At 40.9% G+C, this 21884-nt stretch overlaps 1 protein-coding gene across 1 annotated transcript; it reads left to right on the top strand.

Moving 5' to 3' along the window:
* Window positions 1–268: 268 nt before the first annotated feature.
* Window positions 269–1185, top strand: ALG2 (ALG2, alpha-1,3/1,6-mannosyltransferase; the record flags this gene model as incomplete). The annotated part of the gene is made up of 1 exon (XM_010084807.1): window positions 269–1185. A coding segment is annotated over one exon (900 nt), but the record flags the coding sequence as incomplete, so codon positions are not given.
* Between the last annotated feature and the right edge of the window lie 20699 nt (window positions 1186–21884).

The raw sequence follows: 21884 nt of genomic DNA, 5'->3' as shown, positions 1-21884 counted from the left end.
GGGTTGATGGGGTCTGGGTGGGGAAGGGGTTTGGGTGACCAAGGGGTCTCGAGGGCCTCACAGGCCGAGGTAAGGGAGGAAACCCGGAGCTGGAGGCCCTGGACGAGGGAATGCTGCTTGATGCACTTGTGGATGGGAGAGGGAGAAGGCACTTGACTTGCAAAGGACTGGCTCTCGGGGCATGGCTTTAATATCACATGTACACACCAGCTGCAGTAACACAGATAATTAATACTTCTTCTTGTCTTGTCTCACCTGGTTGCTCTAGGTGTCTGCTTGTATTCCTATACTTAGGCTGGCCGGAACCCGTAAGAAGGTTTTGTTTTACTGTCATTTTCCTGATCAGCTTCTGACCAAGAGAGAATCTCTTCTAAAGCGCATCTACAGGTTACCACTTGACTGGCTGGAAGAGTACACAACTGGCATGGCAGACTGTATTGTTGTGAACAGTAGGTTCACTGCCAGCGTGTTCAAGGACACGTTTAAATCCTTATCTCACATAAACCCAGATGTCCTCTACCCGTCGCTCAACATCAGTAGCTTTGAAACAGTAGTTCCTGTGGACATAGCTGACCTGATCCCGAAAAAGAAGTTCTTGTTTCTTTCCATTAATAGGTACGAGAGAAAGAAGAATCTAGCATTGGCTCTCGAAGCTTTGCATGAGCTTCAAGGAAGACTTGATTCTCATGAGTGGGATGAAGTTCACCTGGTTATGGCAGGCGGTTATGATAAACGAGTTCTGGAAAATGTAGAGCACTATGAAGAGCTGAGGAGACTTGCAGCCAAGCTTAGCATTAACGACCACGTCACTTTTCTGAGATCATTCTCAGATGAAGAGAAAATTTCTCTTTTTAGCAACTCTGTATGTGTGCTTTATACACCAAGCAATGAACATTTTGGCATTGTTCCTTTGGAGGCAATGTATATGAGATGTCCAGTTATAGCGGTTAATTCAGGCGGTCCTTTAGAATCAATCTTGCATAATTTTACAGGATTTTTGTGTGATCCTCTGCCAACACAATTCTCTGAGGCCATGGAAAAGATTGTGAGAGATCCTCTCTTAAAGGACAAAATGGGAGCAGCTGGGAGAGCTAGAGTTATGGAAAAATTTTCCTCAGAAGCATTCACAGAACAGCTGTACCAATACATATGCAGATTAACACAATAAAATTATATTCCCATATTATATTTTACAGCTTTGTGTCTCTCATTTTTATAGGGGACCAGTATTCATGATGAAGAACCTGGGACATCTAAATTTCCTTGTTATGCTTCTTGTGCTCCCTTATGTCGCTTGATGCAAAAAATGAGCAAAACATGTCTTACTGTCTCATTAGAAGATTAAAATTTTCAGGTAGTAGGCTGATCTGCCATTGTAGGCGTTCTTTTGTGTACTGTGCTTTGGAAAAATGCGTAGTTAAATGGCAATAACTTACTAGGAACTTACTGCACGTTTTACTTTATGGTATGGCTGATTCAGTTTACAAAATGTGGGTTTGTACAGTTAAGCACAGCTTTATTTTTATGTATTTAAAATGTTCATCAGTAATTTTAAAGTAAAAGAGCTATCTCAGCTGAAGTATGGAGGAAATTGCATGTTTAAAAAACCCAACACTGTTAGGGATATGAATAGTATGGTTTTAAAATGGCTGACCTCTTACTGTACTACTTTCCTTAAATTGCATGGTGTAGTCACACTGGGTGTCATAAACAAGTGTAGCGGTATATGAGCAGGAGGAAGCTGAGACTAGAATGAAACCAAGGACCTAGGACTACCTTGGGCAAAAACGTTAGTGCTGAAATTCTATGTCTATGCAGATGTCTGCAGTGCTTAAGGATTTTGTTTTACTTTGCGAGTTTCTGGTTGTAGAGACTTAAATTATACCCCTTTATTTAATGTTTTGTTCCACGTGACAGCACACTTTTTAAAGTGTTAATCTGGAGCAGGCAATAAAGACGTTTTGTTTTGCCTGTTTTCATGGTAACTTTTCAGTATAGCTTTTCTGAATAGAATCATAGAATCATTAAGGTTGGAAAAGACCTCAAGGATCATCAAGTCCAACTGTCAACCCACACCACCTAACCCACTAAACCGTGTCCCTAAGCACCCCATCTACACGTTTCTTGAACACCTCCAGGGATGGTGACTCCACCACTTCCCTGGGCAGCCTGTTCCAATGCCTGATCACTCTTTCAGTGAATAAATTCTTTCTAATATCCAGCCTAAACCTCCCCTAGCACAACTTGAGGCCATTTCCTTTTGTCCTATCACTTGTTGCTTTAGAGAAGAGGCCAGCACCCACCTCACTACAACCTCCTTTCAGGTAGTTGTAGAGAGTGATAAGGTCTCCCCTCAGCCTCCTCTTCTCTAGACTAAACAACCCCAACTCCCTCAGCTGCTCCTCATAAGACCTGTGCTCCAGACCTTTCACCAGCTTTGTTGCCCTTCTCTGGACCTGTTCCAGTACCTCAGTGTCCTTTTTGTGGTGAGGGGCCTGTGCTCCAAAACCTGATGACTTAATGATTTGGAGCAGTTTGGGGGGGACCACAACTGTGCAGTGGCCCAGGCTGTCTTGCTGGAGCTCCATCAGGGGAAGCAGTTGGCCGCTAACTACACAATTCCGTTCATGGAGTTGACTGTGTAAACCAGGTGTGAAGAGCAAGCCATTATGGCCCTCTAAGGTCTAGGGCTGTTTGTGGCCCTCGAGATGAGATGGCTAGGACTGGCCTACCCGAGAGCCTGGGGCAGCCTCTCAGTTCGGCCTGTCACTGGAGGAGCACCTGGCTCTGCCAGGAAGAGCACAGGCAGACCTCTGGAGGAGGTCTACCATGGTATGCTCCACCTTCCGCACTATCCCTAGAGGAGGAGCCCATGGACAATAGGCACCATTCACCTCACTCCTCATCCCAGGAATGACAACACTGATGGAGAAAAACAGATTTCTTTATTGTGGTAGAAATGGCAACTGTGTTGTCAGTTGTACCAACAAACTGCCCCCTCTGACAGTCATTTGGTGCAGGTATATGTGAGGTAGCTGGTGTGGCTGGCAGTCTTTTGGATTGGAAACTAAAATTAGTGATGAATGGACAGTTAACAAAGTATGGAGGGAGGGGAGTCTGGCAGACAAGGTGGGGAGAGAAGCAACTCATCCCGCTGTTGTATTCCAGGTTCTGCTAGTAGGTCAGCACCACTGTTAGTCCTTCTGCTACCTCAAGAATGTGCTACCACTCCTCAGAGGCAGCTTTGATTTTCAGGTGCTGTTTGCCCCAGATATCATAATTCCTCTCAGTGGGAGCGGGACCTTCTTCAGACTGTTTTGAATCTACCTCCTGCTTGCTTCTTTTTAAGCCTCCTAACTTTTCCTTTAGAAGAGATAGTGAACGACTAAACCCTACCCACCTTCCCCACACCATTCATAACTGAAGTATCCTTCTTCGCTATCCCTTCTCACTTTCTTCTGCTGGAGGGGAACTCTATGCTGCCTCCCCCGGAGCCCACCTCCTTGGCATGTGATAAGGCAGGAGAAATAAAGATGATGGGGTTTTTTCTTGTTTAGTTAATCTGCCATAAATTACTTCTCAACAGGGGAGGCACAAATCAACTCATTTTTGGCCCTTCATGGTTTACGTTTGGTAATCCTCAATAATCGTGGGTGGATTGCTGCTTGAAGAATAACATTACGTCTGTACAAATTGCCTCAGGATTTTTTGCTGTGTCTAGTATTTATCTTAATTTTCTGGCTTAAACTGTTGAGTGCTACTGCTGTGCATAAGGAAAACTGTGTTCTCATACTACATAGTGTCTCAGAGCTGTGACCTTTGAGATTAAAGCTGTGGTTGTCTTTAAACATTGTTGGATTATGCAGCGACTCATATTGATATGTTCTCTTGAGCATCTCTTAATCTAGTCCCATATTGTCCTTTCACTATTGCTGTTTTAAAGACCTGCACATGAAAACAAAGGTTTAGGTTTACAGCAGAAAGAAACTTTTTGTTTCAGAAGTGCAAGTGTTCAGTCAGTTCCTTATTTTATGCCAGTGTAGCTGTGTTTCCTCTCTACTTTGTCTCCTCCTTTTTGGAAATCCAACAAGAATCTTGATTATGCAAGTAGAATGCATGTTGTCCTTGTCAGTGACAAGCCATTTGTTGATTAAATAGAATCAGCTCCATCATGAGAGGACAGTAACTGCCTCCATATTTTACAAATCAGCATGTTCTAGGGGGTATCAAGTACATTTTTTTGTGCTGTCTCTAGACCAACATAATGCAAGAATACAAGGCTGACCAGTGTTGAGTTTCTAAAATGGCAGGTTTTTAAAGCAATAATTATTTGTACCTGTTTTAAACCTGTTTTAGAAATCCATACTCTGTGTGTATATCTTTCCTCCTTTCTCCTTTATCTAAATAAAAATTTGTTTAAGAGAGTTCTATTTAAATCAAATTGCAAATGCCTTGTGCAACCTGCCGTCAGAAGAAATATTAAGTATTGGACTAGTACAATAAATTATCATTAGCCTCCAAGAAAACAGAGGTTTTAAATTCGTATCCCACCCGTGTGATGTGAAGGATCATGCGACAAGAAGAAAATGGTTGCAAGGAGGAATTCGTGTCCTATCCTCTCCCTCCCATAATTGCACACCCTTCTACCTTCAGTTACAACCCAAATATATAAAAAGAAGCCAAATCAAGAAGTTGTTTAAAGCACAGTTGGAAAAATAAGGGCAGAGTTTGTACAGGAATAATAGGTGAGAACAGAGGAAGGCAAGGAGAGAAGTGATTAGGCTTTAGAGTTTCTTCACCAATACTGTGGACTGGAAAGTGGGAACCCACAGTTTTCCTTCTTCAATTTACCTTTAATACCTGTAATAAATAAGATAACGTACAAACAAATAATTTCATATGCATAATTTTTATACACTCTTTTTCAGATTTTTATAAAAAGAAATCAGAAAACCAGTAATTTCAGGATTAAACTAGCCTGCTAATGCTGCTTTTTTCCTCTCCCCACCCCCTTCATTACTATTTTTCCAATTTTACACAATATAAAAAATTTATAGATTTTAGCATTTACATGGAGTCTATAAAAACTTCATGCTGCATTATCATATTGCTAAACTTTATTCTTTTTTATTATGGCTTTATTATTCTCTCTCATGGATGAAATGGCTGATATTTTATTTTGAATTGTAATTTATTATATAGTTAATATCAGAGGGGTATTTTTAATGAAACAATAACTGTAGAATGCTGAAAAAATATAGTATTATGAAAGGGGTATATTCAATAGCATGAATGTTAACACAAATAGTAGAGAAGGAAATAGACATTTTAATTATAGTTACCTTTATCTGCTTTTATGGTGAAAGTAGAACATGTGACCCAAAAAGAAATAAATCAGAGGTTAGTCTCTATTGATTTATGGATATGTAGTTCTTCAGTGTTGGTTATTTTATGCCCAAGATTAACTGAGTTGATTCCAGATTTTTGCACTGTTAGTCCTATTGGAAGACCAACAAGTTTGAACTCATGCACTCTGAGACAAATCTATTAACATTATGGTATCTTTATGACACCAATTCCTGTGCACTGAAAGAGAAGAAAAATATAATGATTGAGAAAATGAAAACAGAAATCATTTGGAGATATTTTACATGGAGAAAGGGAACAAGAGTTGCTAAATTTTAAAACCCTTACATAAGATAATCCATCACTGGGAAATTAGCCTTCAGACAACCTATACTACAACTACAGGCGCATACTGCATTTTAATTTAATGAACTTTTCCCCTCACAATTATACACACAACTCTAGCACTGTATAGCAAGATTTGTAAAAGACAAAAAATTGGGAAGCCCTCTTCAGTTATTCCCAAGCAAAAGTGGAAAAAAAAAAAGAAGCATAATTCTTGGCTGTGTCTCTAAGTAGTTACAATTGTATAAAACAAATCACAAGAGTATCATGCCTTGTCTGATTTGCTCTTTTTTAATCTTGATCCTGGCCTAGGATTGGCCCTGTAAACAGCTAAACAAGGTGCTATGCGTAGTAACAAACCTTCTAATGACTGGTTGCAGGAAGAGATCCTGACCATCATCTCTGCTAGGAGTACAGGACAAGAGGACAGACAACTATGGAAGCATAAAGCCTAGTAGGAACGTATCTCTCATTGGCACCCCTCTTCTAGCAGCTGCCATGAGGCAGACCATTTGCCTCCATCTCCCTTTTAAAAATCCTTTTCTTAGTAAAGTGAAACCCAAGAAGACTAACATGGCAAAGGACTGCTCAGATGGACTTAGTGACTGGAGCCTAGCAGGGCATTTGACACTCCACCAAGGTGAGAGAGGTCCAAGTGGAGTTCCGACAGGAGCAGTGCAAGTAATGCAGCAGCTGAATAAAGATGCCCGATGTTCTAGCGGGAGCTCATCAGTGGTCAGTGAGAATGGTGCCATCTTTGGTGCCAATGAAGGAAACAGCACTCAAATAGGCCAGGAAGAAATCCAGAACCATCTCAGTCCCCAGCTATCTCAGTTTCCCTGCAGTCAATCCTTCCCCTTACCTCTCACCACCTGTCCAGATCCAGTCAGGGTAGAGTTAGGCTGCCAGGAAGCAGCAAGAGCCATTTGATCACGAAGGGACAGGGAGTCAGGAGCAGCGTGTAATAACAAGGTGAGCAACCCACAGCATCCAGACAAGGTGAGCAAGGCAGGCCTGGAGATGGCGGGATGTGTGAATTACCGAGCACAGCTGTTGCACAGGTGTGAACTTACCTCAGCAGAAAGGGAAGCAGAGGGTAGCCTTTGCTCTAGGTGAGTGTCTGTATCAGCTGGGTGAATGAGGTGGCTGTGTAGCTGGTGGTCCCCAGGTCAATAAAAAGAATGCTAATATGCCAGCACAGTTCATCTCGAATGTTGAGTAAAAAGTACAAACAACAAACAGGAACAACTGTGAAGAGAGCTATGGGCTTGAGTGGCTTTCAACCCGGGGGCTGGGAACACCCAGCATCATGATGGTGAATATATTGTAGAGATTAGTAATGGAAATCACATTTGTATTGTGACTCAATTGCATATTACAGTTGTGATGCTCTCCTCAGTATGATTTGTACCTGTATTGTGATTTAAATGCATTGTATCACTCTGATAGATCAAAATCCCATGCAACATAAGATATCTTTAAAACCAGTAGGCTTGGTGTTAAACATTAAATCCCTCATCCGTGGAATATGTAAAAGAACCTGGTCAGAGAGCAGCATGTGCCCTGTGAGGAGAGGCTGAGGAAAGCAGACTTGTTAATAGCAGCCTTCCAGTTCTTGTAAGGGGTTACTGGAAGGAAGGAGCAAGGCTCTACACACTGGTGCCTAGAGGATGAAAAGAGACCAAGGGGCTGTATCAAATAAAGGAAGGTTCCAACTGGATGTAAAGAAAAACTTCTGGTCACTGTTGAGAACAGACAAGCCATGAAACCAGTGCCCGGAAAGGTAGCACAGTCTCCATCTTTGGAGATTTTAATGACCTGACTCAATAAAGTCTTGAACAGCCTGGTCTGATCTCATAGCTGACCCTGCTTGGAGCAGGAGGTTGGAGTCTGGCCAGAGAGTGTGAGTGGAGTACCCCAGGAGTCACTATTGGGTCCAATAGTATTCAACATCTTTGTGAACAATCTGGATGATGGTACTGAAAGTGCCATCACCAAGTCTTCATGTGACACCAGGCTGGGAGGAGATATATATGTGGGAAGGTAGAGCCATCGTACACAGAACTCTGGACAGTCTGGAAGCTTGAGCCAACAAGAATTGAAGATAGCAAAGATAAATGTAAAGCCCCACACTTTGCACAGAATAATCCCAAGCAGCAGTACAGGCTGGGGTCTGTTCCATGTGCACTACCCATAGCAATCAGTTAATTCCATCTATCTATGAGGGCTATATTCAGACACTGTGAGAAGTCCCAATGGTCTGAAATTGTGATCTGAAAGTGATACTAACAGGACGATTTCTTCCTGCACAAAGGATGGGAAAAAAATGTGAAGAAACCTCTGGAGGGACCCACTGGATGTCACTGTATGAGTGGAAATCATTTGCTACTGCTTCCCAGGTTTCAATCTGTTCCTTACCTATAGATGTAGCAAACCCACTGTCACGCTTCTGTGTTAAACTTGTGCTTGTGCAGATACGTAGCAGCAGAAAAAGAAACACTAAATAGGAAAATACAAAATATTTTTTCTGGTTCTATTGATTGTACTGTTTTTTCCTCCGCATGATGACACTGGTTTGACGTTAGCACTAGACTGCAGGTTCTACAGGCTTACTGCAGGGTAAAAAAAAACATAAATTCTTTTTCCTCACAGCACAGTTACATTGTGGGAGCTCTTCCTTAGTGCTAAAGTAACACTAAAAGCCAAAAATAGATTTAATAAAAGGGTAGGCAAATAGGTCAATTTAAAAAGTGGTGGTCCAAATATAGTAATTGCTTAGAAAGTCCATCAGTAACTGGTGATTAGGAGCTAGAAACTATATTAGATAACACACATAATACTAGACATAAGCATCTGCTTTCAGGCACTGCTAAAAACACAGTATAAATCCAATCTGATCTTTGATCTATATTCGGACCTCTTCTGTTCTTAGGCAGAACCTCTCCACACCTAAGCATCCTAAACCATGGAAAAAAAGAACAAGAAGCACCTAAAGAGCACACACAGTGCTCAAAGGGCATGCAAATAGACAACTCCCTTCCTGAAAGTGTTTCTGTCCCAGGAAAAATCTATGCATTGTCATAAACAGCAATACACGGAGAGAATTCTGCTGAGAGGGGGTCTTTAATTCATCCAGTGCTGGTGTCTGCTTTAATAGTACTTAAGGGAGAGGATGCTTTGTCACCTATTCCAGCAGCATTTCATTTTCTGCATAGAAATATTCTTCTAATGCTTCAGCGTGAAATCAAGACAATAAATTGACACTTTTAAATTAAGCTACCAACATGTGATTTACTGTGGATAAAGTGAATAGTATTGCAAAACATCATGTATGAATTTTTGACCACAAAAGCCATATAAAAGTTCATGATAGGTGACAGGGTAAATCTCCCCAGCTTGCGCTCCTGCTATATTTCACAAATAATCTGGGATGCTCAAGTCACAAAATACTTCATATACATACAAATACAGTGTCGAGATCTGACCTTTGGAGTGAGAGAGGCCCAGTCCAGGCTGTCCTCCATAGTGATGAAAATGCTCATAGAAGTTTACTTTCTGCCTATATATTCTTAAAGGGAAGTCAGTTCCTAGAACTTGGGGGCTATGGGGTTATTAGTGAGACTACATTTCTAGATGCTGAAGAAGATATTAATTAGAATTAAATTTAAAATTTTATCTGCAGTGAGTAAGGGCACTTGCCATTAATCTAACATGATGGTCTAACCCTGCAGCTCTAACAAATGTCTGTATTAGAGATTTTGTTTATGTACTGTTTAACTAAAATTAGGCAAAACAAACTCTGACTCATGCAGGTGAACAGGTTCCCTAAAATATAATTTGAAAAAAATATCAGCTGTGGTTATCTCAAACAAAGCACCTCAACAAGGATTGCAGAGTCAGATTTTTAAAAGATTAATCAACAGCAATCCAGAAGGATGAGAGAACATGCATCAATCTGATAAGAATGATTAAGCATTAGCATTCCTTCCTTTAAGGTGGAAAGATGCCAGTACCTACATTTGTAGAAGATTTCTTTATATTTATTTGGTTCCAAGCATGAATATTTTCCCCAAAAATAACTTAAAGCAAAATTCTATAGCTGAGCAAAGGACACTGTTTTGTAGGCTCCAGATCTTGCAGTTACCAAGAAGTGATTCATTGTTCTGCTAATCCTTGCAAAACGTCAGGAGAAAGTGAATCCTGAGACCACTGTACACAGAAGAACATAAAACTCCAAAGAGAAAAGATCCATTCAGGACTACCGGGTGATCAGGCCCAGCCAGCATGGGTTTATGAAAGGCAGGTCCTGGTTGACTGACCTGATCTGCTTCTCTGACAAGGTGGCTTGCTTAGAGGATGAGGGAAAGGCTGTGGATGTTGTTTACCTGGACTCTAGTAAAGCCTTTGACACTGTTACCCACAGCGTTCTCTTGGAGAAACTGGTTGCTCATGGCTTGGATGGACATACTCTTCGCTGGGTAAAAAACTGGCTGGATGGCCAGGCCCAAAGAGTTGTGATGAACGGAGTTAAATCCAGTTGGTGGCCAGTCACAAGTGGTGTTCCCAGGGCTCAGTATTGGGGCCAGTTCTGTTTAGTATCTTTATCGATGATCTGGATGAGGGGATCGAGGACCTAGCTACATGGATTTCTTAAAGAACAAACTTGGAGTAACAGCAGTGAGTTTACATATATAAGAAATTGCATATAATTTTCCTCACAGTAATAGGAATCAGAATTTATGTACACGTGTGCACATACATTAGTTTATTTTAATGAACTGGAAGGAGGCACAGCCTCTTCACCTAAATTCCAAGTGGATAGATATGTCCTGAGTTAAGAAAATATTTAATATAAGATCTTCTTATGAACTCAAATGGATGCAGTAATATTCTTCATACCTTAGTCTAGAACCTGATATCACTTTGGGTTGCCAATCATTAAATCGTTTTTATGTGGAAGCAACATTATAAGTGCTGAAAGGTGGTCCAGAAGAGAAGAAGAAACACACTGAAAACAAGGTGTATTGTGCTGTGAGCGGCTACACCTCAAGTCCAGAGTCACATTGTGAAAAGCAGTGGTTATATTGGCATCAATACCCTGCGTTTGCAATCTCTTGCTCTCTCCCCTTCCGTGCAACACACATACTGTTTGCTTCTATCAGGTTTCATTTACTCCTCTTTATCTCTTCATTATTACAATACAAGAGGCACCTTCTTATTACAAAATACTCAGGAAACTGCCCTCCTTATCTCAGACAGTTTCATCCTAGAATGGCTTGCATGGTCACCATGTACAAGAAGAAAGGAGCAGAAGTTGCTGCCTATTGGGATTAATGCTTCCCATAATTCTACATGGCACAGAGATGCTATTCTCTTAGGAGCATGTGAAAAGCATATAGAAGAGTGAAAGAAAGATTAAACCTACCACATACTGGAATCTGTGAGACTTCTTCCAGTGGCCATGGTATGAATGTGTAAAAAAAGATCCCTGGTGCTCAGAAAACCATACACAGTCACTGCAATATTGCAGCTGCTTGGATGGAAACTCCTCTGGTTAATAAGCAGATGACAAACAGGCAAGAAGATCAACTCCTTTTACAGCTTAATTCAAATCTCCTTTCTCTTGCCTGCAGGACTTGTTTTAGTTCTCACCTTCCTTCTTTAGAACCCTTTTATATCATGGAAAGAGCAAGGTCATTTACAATGGCAATAGAAAGCTGGTTAGAACAAATAACAAAGGCTGTAGTTTCAGTGAGTTAAAAAAAACTTTAAGAGCATTAAATAGACAAAACTCAGGCAGGATCTACTTATGTCAATAGACTCCCACAGTGAGTTTCAAGACAAGTGTTTCCTTTTTCATAGGACTCTACATGTTTCCTCCACCATAATGATTCTGGGCTCAGAGTTCACCCTAGAACTGTGCTGTTAACAATTAATGCACAAAAGGCCAAACAATTCATTGCTAAGGTGCCTGCAAGATGACAGACTATGCTGCGCTCACACCACACCTTTACAAGCTGACCAAAGTAACTAAATTCAGATTTGAAACTCTCACCTCCCCAAAATACTCAACTTGCCTATTAGATGGTGCTCAGTGCTGGTCTTGGTGGACAGGGACAGGAAGGATAAAAATAGTTTTTTCCCCTTTGCAATGCTGTTTGCATTCTCCCAGTAACAGACTCCCTTTGCTAACTGCAAAGAATATTCCCACCCCTACAGAAGGAAAGAGCAGGGGAAATGGATGGAGGTGGTCTTTCAGCCAGAAAGTTATCCATAGGCTTTCAGACGACACCTCATTTAAGCTGATGAAACTCACTTTCACATAAGTTGTGACATAGCCATGGCAGGAACTGACAAGTGTCAAAATCTTGCTGAACTAGTAAGATTTCAAGTCCTATCCCTCTCTGCTGAAGAAGAGCCAGCCACTATTACACATTTATCCTGCCTTTTCCCATGGCACTAACTCCTCTCAGCAGCTTCATTGGCACTCTATAAGCATGTCCAATTCACAATTTCAGTTAGAATAGCTGCTGATATCTAAACTGACCTTTTCATGCCTTTTTCATCTGAATCAATAAGGTGTGGTGGCAAAGGAGGGAAAGAATTTGAGAGACCTGATAAAGGAATCCACAGCTCTGTAAACCCTAGATTAATGATTTTTCACACAGTGGTGCCGTCTGCATATGTGCATCACCCCGAAAAATGGTAGTCATGTTATCTCCATATCTGGTGAAAGAGTTTCCCCAAGGCATTGCAGAAACTACAGAGAGCACAACAGTTTGCACATTTAAGGATGATGTAAGGCTTGTGGGCATTTAGCTTGTCCTTGCAGTAAACAAGCTGAAGATAAGTCTTAGGTTCTGCCAGGCAGGAGTTCAGGGCCTCATTGAGACCCCTCAACACTCTGACTGTGGCTGCACATCCCAGGCGGTGTGGCAGCCTCAGTGCCACGACTGAAAGTGTCAGGATCCCCCAAGGGACAGAACAGCAGTTAGTTCCTGCAGGAAGACATCATGGGCACTGTGAATGGATCACATCACTGTCTGTAAGTCATCTCATATCCCCTCTCTGTCTGCTAGTGCCTTGCTGGATCATGGATCAGCATCCCTTCCTACAAGGCATCCTGCAAAAAGCACATCTATCTGCAGAGCATCCTGCCACCACCACGGCTTGCACACGAGGCAGGTGAGTAGGGAAGGCTAGTACACTAGATGGGTCTATGTTGCTTGAGCAGAAGAAATGAGAGAGTATTGCTCTTGAAGATTTGGTATGTTCCCAAATACTTCACAGTACAGATAGGGCCTGGGACCATAAAGGCCCTGAGATTTGATCAGGACAGGCTCACACCAGTCTGCTCTCATCCAAGTAACAAAATGCGTAGATAATCCCTCTGGGACAGAATGATCCATCTAGGACTGCACAACCTACCTGCAGTAAATAGTTTATCCAGTGGCTTATCTGCAACCACCAAAGGCAACAGAAATCTCTCCATTATTTATTGTTAGTACCTCATGACTTGACATTTAATTTAAGTCTTCCACTGTGTCTTGCCCAGCAGCTTTAGCATTATAAATAGAGAAGCACTTTCTTTCCCATTTAAGAACTAGCCACAAGGATTCAGATCTGCTTGATGAACCTTTTTGTAAGGATTGCATTCTGTTGTCATAAATGGGTGATCTTCAGAAGTTTACAGGCACCTCTGTTTTGAGGAAAGTTACCTAATTGCTGAAGGCGCTATTGCTGCAAGGCATCAATCAATGTCCAGCCTTCATGGGCAGACATGTTTCCCTAACTACTGTAGAGATAAGGAAGTTGTTTCTTTTGTTTACAGTTGCAAACTTCTTTACAAATAGCTTTTTCTGAGAATTTTTTTTTTTTTTCTGTTATGAAAGCTTCCACAGCACTTGGGATACCAGGCATTTTGACACAGAGGGCAGTCAGGTTGGCCACATACAACGTGCCCTTGGCAAATTGAGTATTGAGTATTGCTGATTACTTTCTTGTCCTTCACATCCTCAAGTATGGATGCCAAGAGGACATGCTCCATGATCTTTCCAGGGAGGGCTTTCACTGTGTGTTTTTCTCACTGTACTTCGTCCTTACTCATGTTGCTATGTCTGCCCTTTTCAATATCTCAGATGCTGTATTACATTTATTTGTAACAATGACTTTAAGCAGACTCACCACCTTCAATCAGACGACACTCCATCTCCAGCATAACAGTGCAAGTCATATAAACACATAGCCTGCATTCTCAAAACAGAAGAGACTAATGCCAAATCCAAACATTCTTCAGATGCAAAAAAATCTATCCACACATCTTGCAGCTGGAGCTGAGAAGTAAATCAGGCCATCTGGTCCTTAGACCCCTTGCCCATCTAACAGATTAGCCACTTCATCATTAATAGCATTTCAAAGCACTAATAAAGGCATTTCCACCACTTATGGTTTCATAGATACTCACTTGTATTAGCATTTGAAACCTCTTTATCTACATTAAATGTTTATACTATGCTTATTACCATAATACGTGTGCAGCATAATATATGTGGCCTCAGAAATCTCCTGGGAATAGAAAATAACATTAACTTCAACTTACAAGCAAGGAGAAGTCCATATGCTTTAAGTCTTATGTGCTCATCTTTTGTCTTCTGACAAGACTTGCTCTTTCATTTCTGAATATAGGACTTTGTTTAGGCCCTTTGGACCCTGCAATGCTGACCACAGACACACATGATTACAGTGCATTCCTTGGATGCAGAAGCTGCAGTATGGGAGATGAAGAAGAGAGCTGACAACCCACATAGCAGACCACAAGTGAACCTGTGTCCTCTGACTCAGGCTGTAGATGAGATGCATCGCAGCCTCCTTTTCTGCCAGCTGCTTCTACATGGAACTGGACCCACCAGGCCTCCCCTAGGAGCATCTGCTGAAGCAGGTTCCCTGGCTGAGGGAGCAGCTGTCCTGAGGGACCTGAGCCATTCTGAACTGCTCAGCACTTACCCTGGAGCACATACTGTGCCATGGGCTTATCCATGTGGCACCCAGGAACTAGAAAAGGTTCTTGTGCTTATATATGCTTACTCAATGTTTGTAGATGGTGTATTCTGAAACGGCTTTATTAAGCCAGTGATTGTGATTACATTTGAATAGCAGTGGGAGCTCAATGTTGTTAAAAATAGGACTTTGACCATTAATTCAGTTTCTTCACCTCTTATTTTTGTTTTTACCACATTTCTTTCAAAAAAACAAAAAGCACCTTATATTCTCTTAAGGGAGGTACAATCAATTAGTTGCTTATATACTTGGTCTATTGACTTTGTGAATCTGCTTCCTAGGTTCCAGAAAGACTTAAATTTTTCCCTCCTGTCTATACATCTTGAAGACTGCATGAACTGAGTAATACATTCCTTCCTACAGTCTAGAACAGTCTGTATTTCTGTACTCTGTGGTTTTGTTAATATAACCGTACGTGGGAAGACTGCAACCTCAAGATCAAATGGAACTTCTGCTCAGCAGATGACACAATTTTACCACTTATCTATGTGTTGCTTTAACAGAATAATACATAAGGGAACAATCATCTTTATCTTTACCTCCATTTTCAGGCTTAAAAAATAAAAGACCACATTGCTGACATTTGTTTGTCAGCTTTCCGTGAAGTAACTTTCCATGCTTTGGAAAGTAAGACTTTTAGCCCTACAGAAAGGATCCTTCAGTGCAGGAATAATGGCTTGTATTAAGTGCCTTTGGGATAAAAATTACTTCACTAAGAACATTAGGCACTGGCTATTCTGTCACATCCTTCAAGTACCACTCTCCTTGCAGCAGAAACTAACAGCCTTGAGAATGATGCCCAGGCTTTCATTTCAGTGTCTCAAGAGGATCTGATAGCTCAGGATGGGAAATGAAAGGCTCAGTGGGAAGCCCAATGAAATAATGACTTCCTTGGAGACAGAGAACATGACTCCATGGCTGAGTGGTGCTTCTTCTCCCAGTTCCTATGGTGCCACTCTCAAAGGGCTGAATCTTGAGCTGGGTGAGTCCTCTGAGCTTTCAAGGCAGGACTGCTCCCTCTTCTGCAGAGCCTGTTTTGAGCAGGGCCTCATCTGCTATGTTTGGATTATGGAGCAAAGTCCTGGATAAACTACAACATCAAGACTGACTATGCTCACCAACATAATATCAAGGTCAAAAGCAGAGGTGCCAGTGTGGGGTAGGATCCAGCTGGGGGGATCTCTGAGGAGTACAGGCTGTAATTCAGGTGGTGAAGTGGACATGTGGTAAGATTTCCCCATCTAATTCCATTCAAGGTCTAAACTTAGTCTTCTCAGGCCACTTATTCAAAGGCATTGTTTCTAGATTTCTAGCTGGAAAATTCATGGAATTTCAGCTGATATTATGACCATGCAGTGCATACAGATCTTACATGTCTATAGTTCTCTTTTTAATAAAACACAAAATTAAAGCATCCAAAACTGGAATTTTCTTCCTCCAAAAAGCCACCAGTGCAATTTTGTGATTTGTTTCATCTGTAATGCAGGAATAATGATGTCTTGCTTTTGACAGATTAAAATTATAACAAAAATCCAAATGAGACTCACTTAGCCTAACCCTGAACAAGGTTGGTGTATAGAAAAATCAGACTTAACCTGTAAACTTCTTTCTGACCTTGGCTGTAAGACTTCTGGTCCAATCATGTCCCACTCTTTTCCTAGCTATAGTAAATTTCACTAGTGAGAACACCAGCAAGTTAAAGGAAGTGATTCTTCCCTCTGCCACACACTTATGAATATTCATCTTTACCTTAGAAAGACAGATAACAAACCTATATTAATTAATGTATATTCTAAAAAGAGCTCTAGAAGTTCTTGAGAAGCATTATTATTAATTAATGAGGGAAAGTATTTCCCTATACAAGTAGAGATGCCCTAGACATACACCTAAATAAAGTTAGAAGGCAAAATTCTTTAGGTATCAGGAGTGTCCCTATGAGCCCCTGATTTTCTAAGCTTTCTGTAGCTCTTTAGCTACTTACATCCTAAAGGCAAGGTTTTGACTGTGCTTTTTAGATCTGAAATAACAAGGGATATAAAGACGATGGAGAATCTCCTCAGAGGTGCACAAAAAAAGAACAACAAACAACAGACATAAGTTGCAGAATTCTGACTAGATATAGAGAGGGAAAAAAAATCACTGTAAGGGTGGTCAAATACTAGAGCAAGTTGCCCAGAGAGAATGTGGAGTCTCCATCTTTTGAGATACTTAGAACTCAACCAAGTGTCTCTGAGGAAGTAACAGGGTAAGTCCCTGGCTAGACTGCATGATCTCCAGAGCTTTCTTCCAACCTAAATTTTTGTATGATTCTATGATTATAACTACATAAAGACCTCTTTCAGTTTCACATGAATCATGTGATGTCACTGTGTGAGCTCGTATCAGTCTCTTGATAGCATAATAACAGTCTTGGGGGGTTCATTTCTGTTCCTATTCTATACTATGTCAATCTTGACAGAGACTAATTTTTACATCAGAACATTGTGTTTGCTGACCTACTCTAAGTATGACCATGGTCATATGTTAAATGCTTATTACATTAATTGCTTTTTTTGGAGAGCTTACCTAATACAGCTTGATACCAAGGTTCATAATTTTTCACAGCAAATGTAGCTTTATAACTAATAAAACTAGTGCCACCTGTATTATGGAGTGTTTCAACATTTCTGGCTTATCTAGATGGCCTCTTATTCAAGTGGAATTCCTTTGGAAATGTCTTGGAATATATGCATGAGTTATATGCGGCTTGTATGTATTTCTTCTTGGGTGAAATGAAAAATTTAATTATATGAAAAAAATGCAAATTGCTGCCAACTGTGTTAACTGTGAGAGAGTTGCATTATCTTCTAACATAAATTGTCAGTGAATTGAAGAAAAGACATTTTGGAAGCTGATCTGATTACTGTCAGGGAAAGTGCTCAAACTCAATTGTTGGCAAATGTCCAGTACCCATCACTGAATGATCATCACCTCATCATTCAGCCTTCTCAACTGACATGCAAAACAACATCCAAATATTCATTGCACATCTGTGCTGGACAGATTATGCATTAGCAATTCAAATCAATTCAATGTACAGGCAGATTCTGTAAAGGCGTCTGTTTGGGTGAGATGCCTTGTTGTCTGGGATGGATAATAAGACAATTCTGTCTAATCTTGGAGAACAATCAAGCCATCTTGAGAAGGTGACTGACTACGTATGCTCTTGCCCTGACAGCACTAGAACAATGGCCCCGTAATACACTTGACTCAGCTGGTAATAAAATCTACTTTTGATTAGCAGCCATGGCTTGTGTCAATCACTGCATGATGTACCATTGTCCTCTGGTCGCGAACACAGTTTATTTACAGGGAAACAAAAGCTTTTTAGATATGGCTACTGCCCAGAGATTGCAAAATAGATTGAGCTGTCAGCCTCACACACTAGATGAAGATTAATGAGTTGTGCAGACAATAAATATGAAGCAGTGACCATAAATATGCTAATAGGTATTATCCATATACACTATAATTGCTACAAAAATTAAAAAGTAGTGTGAAGAAAATAGGTCACAGGGTGACTGATAGATAATCTCGGATGCTGAAGATCTTTGGTTCAGTCAGATTCTCTACAGGTTTATTTCCTTCAATTAGGCCCTTCAAAAGAGTAATCGTTTAAAAGCTGTTTGAATAATCTCTTTTGAAACAGAGGTTTATAGGAAAATGTTTATGAAAAAGTGACTTCAATGAATATGTTATTGAAATTATAAAGGTGACTACCAAAAGCAGGTTACGTAGAGATTAATGTCTGTGATCAGCTGCCCAGCTTCACTATGAGGAAAGTATCTCTAAGTGGCACACTGGTGAGGACTTCATGGAAAACATACCAAAGAGACACAGCAGTTTATATCCACAGACTCACGTGAGTAATGTCATTCCTGAGCAAAATACAGAAGCTGCATGTACATCTGGGTCTGTTGGTTTGTTTTGTGTTTTCAGCTTAGCATGCTTTTTTCTTTCTTTTTTAAATTTTTTTAAACTGAAGAAGGGAAGGATGCCCATAGCTCAAATTTTCAGAGTGCTTCCAATCCAGCCTCTGGTTTTCCAGTTCCTTTCAAAGAGCACACAGTCTAGACAGCACATGATTTTTGACACTTAAGGATTCTGTTTGAACCTGGAACTCGGAGAGTTGAACATTAAACTATGTCAGCTACACGTATAAATGCTTCAGCACCTAGGGCTACTGCAATTGTAGTGACACTGAAAACCAAGGTAGTCGTACCCTTGGTATTCATGGCTTTGACTGTCTGTTCTCACACCACCTATCTCCTCAGATTTTTAGCTTCTGGAGCAGGGAAGTTACTCAGATACTCTGACAGATCTAATCTACTGTTATAATGTCAGGCTCAGTGATACAAATGAGCTATTTTCTCTTCCCTTCCATACTTTAACTAGAAGCTTCATCAGTTTGGCTCTTAAATTGTCTCTGCTTGGATTTTTGGCAAACAGCACACAAAGACAACTGCCTTAGTGCTTCTATGCCAAGCTCCCTGCAAATTCGCCTGGACATCAACTACACTTCCCTAACATCTTGGAGGTTACACTTTCTAACCAGAGATACTGGTAAAACAAAGCAAAATGAGAGAGAGGACCATGTAGGAAAACATCTCACACAAAGCCAGCAGGTTTGAGGTGAAGCACATCTTTGTGGATGAATCAGTGGAGGAAAAGGACCTCTGGAAGCTGTGGGCTCAGGGGCTGAGTTCTTCCTCCCAGTCCCACTTCAAGCAGTGACACTGGGTCTTTTTAAATGGGAGGCTGTGTTGTTAGTGGTGTCACACGTTGCCAGGGCACAGCAAGGCCCTGTCCCACCACCCCAAGCAAGGAGAGCACAGCAAACCCAGAGATGATAGGCAGGTTGAACCAAGGGTCCGAATCATCAGGCAAGTTTGGAGTGATAAGGCAAGTCCAATGTCAAGCCAGAAACATGAGCCAACAAATCAGGCTCAGGCCTGGTGGTGGCAGCCACGGTTTGTCATAATCCAGTGACTGCTGGGCGAGTCTGTCCTGGCTAACCAGGCAGGTCCAAGGTCAAGCCATGACACCAGGCTGCAGCTCGGTCTGGATGTGGGATGGCTGTGATGGAGCTGCAGGCGGGCAGCTACCACCATGCTCAAGCATGGACTGAAGGCCCAGGGGAGACCTAATAGCGGAGTGAGCCCTGACACAGGTACCACAGATTGACCTTGTTTTCATTCATTTTCATACAAGAGATTGTCCCAAGTTTTCATAATAAGCTGAAAGCAAGTAAAAGTAAAGCCCTTGTAGGTCAGAACTTCTCCATAACATACATTTGCTGTGCCACCACAGTAACAAGAGCGTGAAGGTAGGCAGAGCTCGGCAGGTTTTAGCAGGGTGTCATCTGTGTCTGCTCACATGTTCCTTGTCCAACTCGTTGCAACCATGTAGCAGATTTTAGAGCCACCTCCTTGCTGACTAGGTCCATGGCACACTTGTAAACAGAGGCTTCCCTCGAATCCCTTCGGTGGCTTCCTTCTCCTTACTACATTGAGTTTCTTCACCTTGTTTTTATGAGACTGCTGTTAATTTCTCCTTTCCCTTCTTATTCACTGATATCTCTGCTAATCATGAATTGCCTTGAGGCACTTTGCTTGCAATAAAACTTTTATTTTATCTAATTGTAACTATTTTTAGTTAAACAACTGTGTGTGTATCCATTATGAATTGCGTTTTAGGATTGAGTAAAAGGTCATCACATATAGAGTCTCTGCAAGTTTGGGAAGCCTTAATTCCCTGTGGCTTTACCAGACTTTGACATTGTTTCCTGATGGGCTGTTTGGAATATGGAATAAATGATATTAACAAAGCACCAAAAGATTTTAGCAGTTTTGAAAGAAGGATCTGTAGCAATATGTACAGAGAAAGTGACATTTTTTGTTTTATTGTCACTTTGAAGAGGGCTTATAGCATTAATTGTCCTATTCTTACATGGAATTTTACTTGCATTTAAGCTGCAGCTTTATATATTTTATAACATTAAGTAATTCAAAATGAGACTTGAGAAATTATGGGGACAAAGATGCATCATAATTACAGAAGACCTAATGCAAGCAGAGTAGAAAATAACAATAGCAAACATTACAATTAAAGAAAATTAACATATATGAATTAAAGAAAAATTGAATGAAATAAAAGAGTTAAAAGAGCAGTGCTGCTCAGGGATGCATGGGTTAGATATCCCACTGCTCAGATAAGTAGCACATATAAGAAGAAAGGAACAGGCTTTGTATCCTTTGTTCTAGAACCCACTATGTACAACATATAGATATTATACAACCGTTCAGAGCTATCCCTGTGGTTGTGTGACCTAATCAGATATTCCTCTTTACCTAAGGGAGGAGGTTTTTCAAACAGCCTTATTTAAACTCCTGGCTAAGAAAAACTGCAATAGAGGAGTGTGTGCCATTTACAAGGGCCTCTTCATTAAAGATGGAGGCTCTGCTTTAGCAGGATTTGCATGAGGAAGAACAAAACATCTGTGCCAATCTGCTCATAGGACACAAGGTCCTCTAACAGCTCCTTCCATAAAGAAATTAATTTCAACCATCCATTCTTAATTGAGTTCTGATTTCCAGCTCTCTGTAAACCATTCTTTTTCGTGGGTAGCTATACCGCAGCTGAACTGTGGGTGCTATAACCAACTCAAGTTGCAGTTTCTGCATGCCCCCCACTTCACCACCTTTTTGACTGCTGTCTTTACTCAGAGTTGTGTTAATTCTTAAAACGAGGGGCTATCTTCTACAGGTGTAATTCAGTACAATAGAGTGCAATGCAGAAGAATGTAGAAGCAAAGTTCACAGCCACGTCAGTTGCCAATTAATGATTCATATGCTGCTAATTTGTTTTAGTATCATAAGAGGAAATTAGTTGGTTTGCTTAAACTTCAGCCTGACAACAGCAATAAAAAGGCATGTTCCTAAGTTTCAGTTTTGTTTCCTGGATGAGGATAAGTTTCGGTTTCTTTCCTTCCTGATCATGGTAGCAGTTTCATTTCTCTGCTGTGAGCTAGAAAGTGTATAAAAAGATTGGCTGAGCATTGCAAAGCTTCAGTGGCTTCCACACTGTCAGAAAGAGAA

This window comes from Pterocles gutturalis, unplaced genomic scaffold (genome assembly GCF_000699245.1).
Source record: "Pterocles gutturalis isolate BGI_N339 unplaced genomic scaffold, ASM69924v1 scaffold14390, whole genome shotgun sequence".
Classification (NCBI taxonomy): domain Eukaryota; kingdom Metazoa; phylum Chordata; class Aves; order Pterocliformes; family Pteroclidae; genus Pterocles; species Pterocles gutturalis.
Note: the sequence above shows the minus strand (reverse complement) of the source record. Positions and strands in the feature narration are given on the sequence as shown.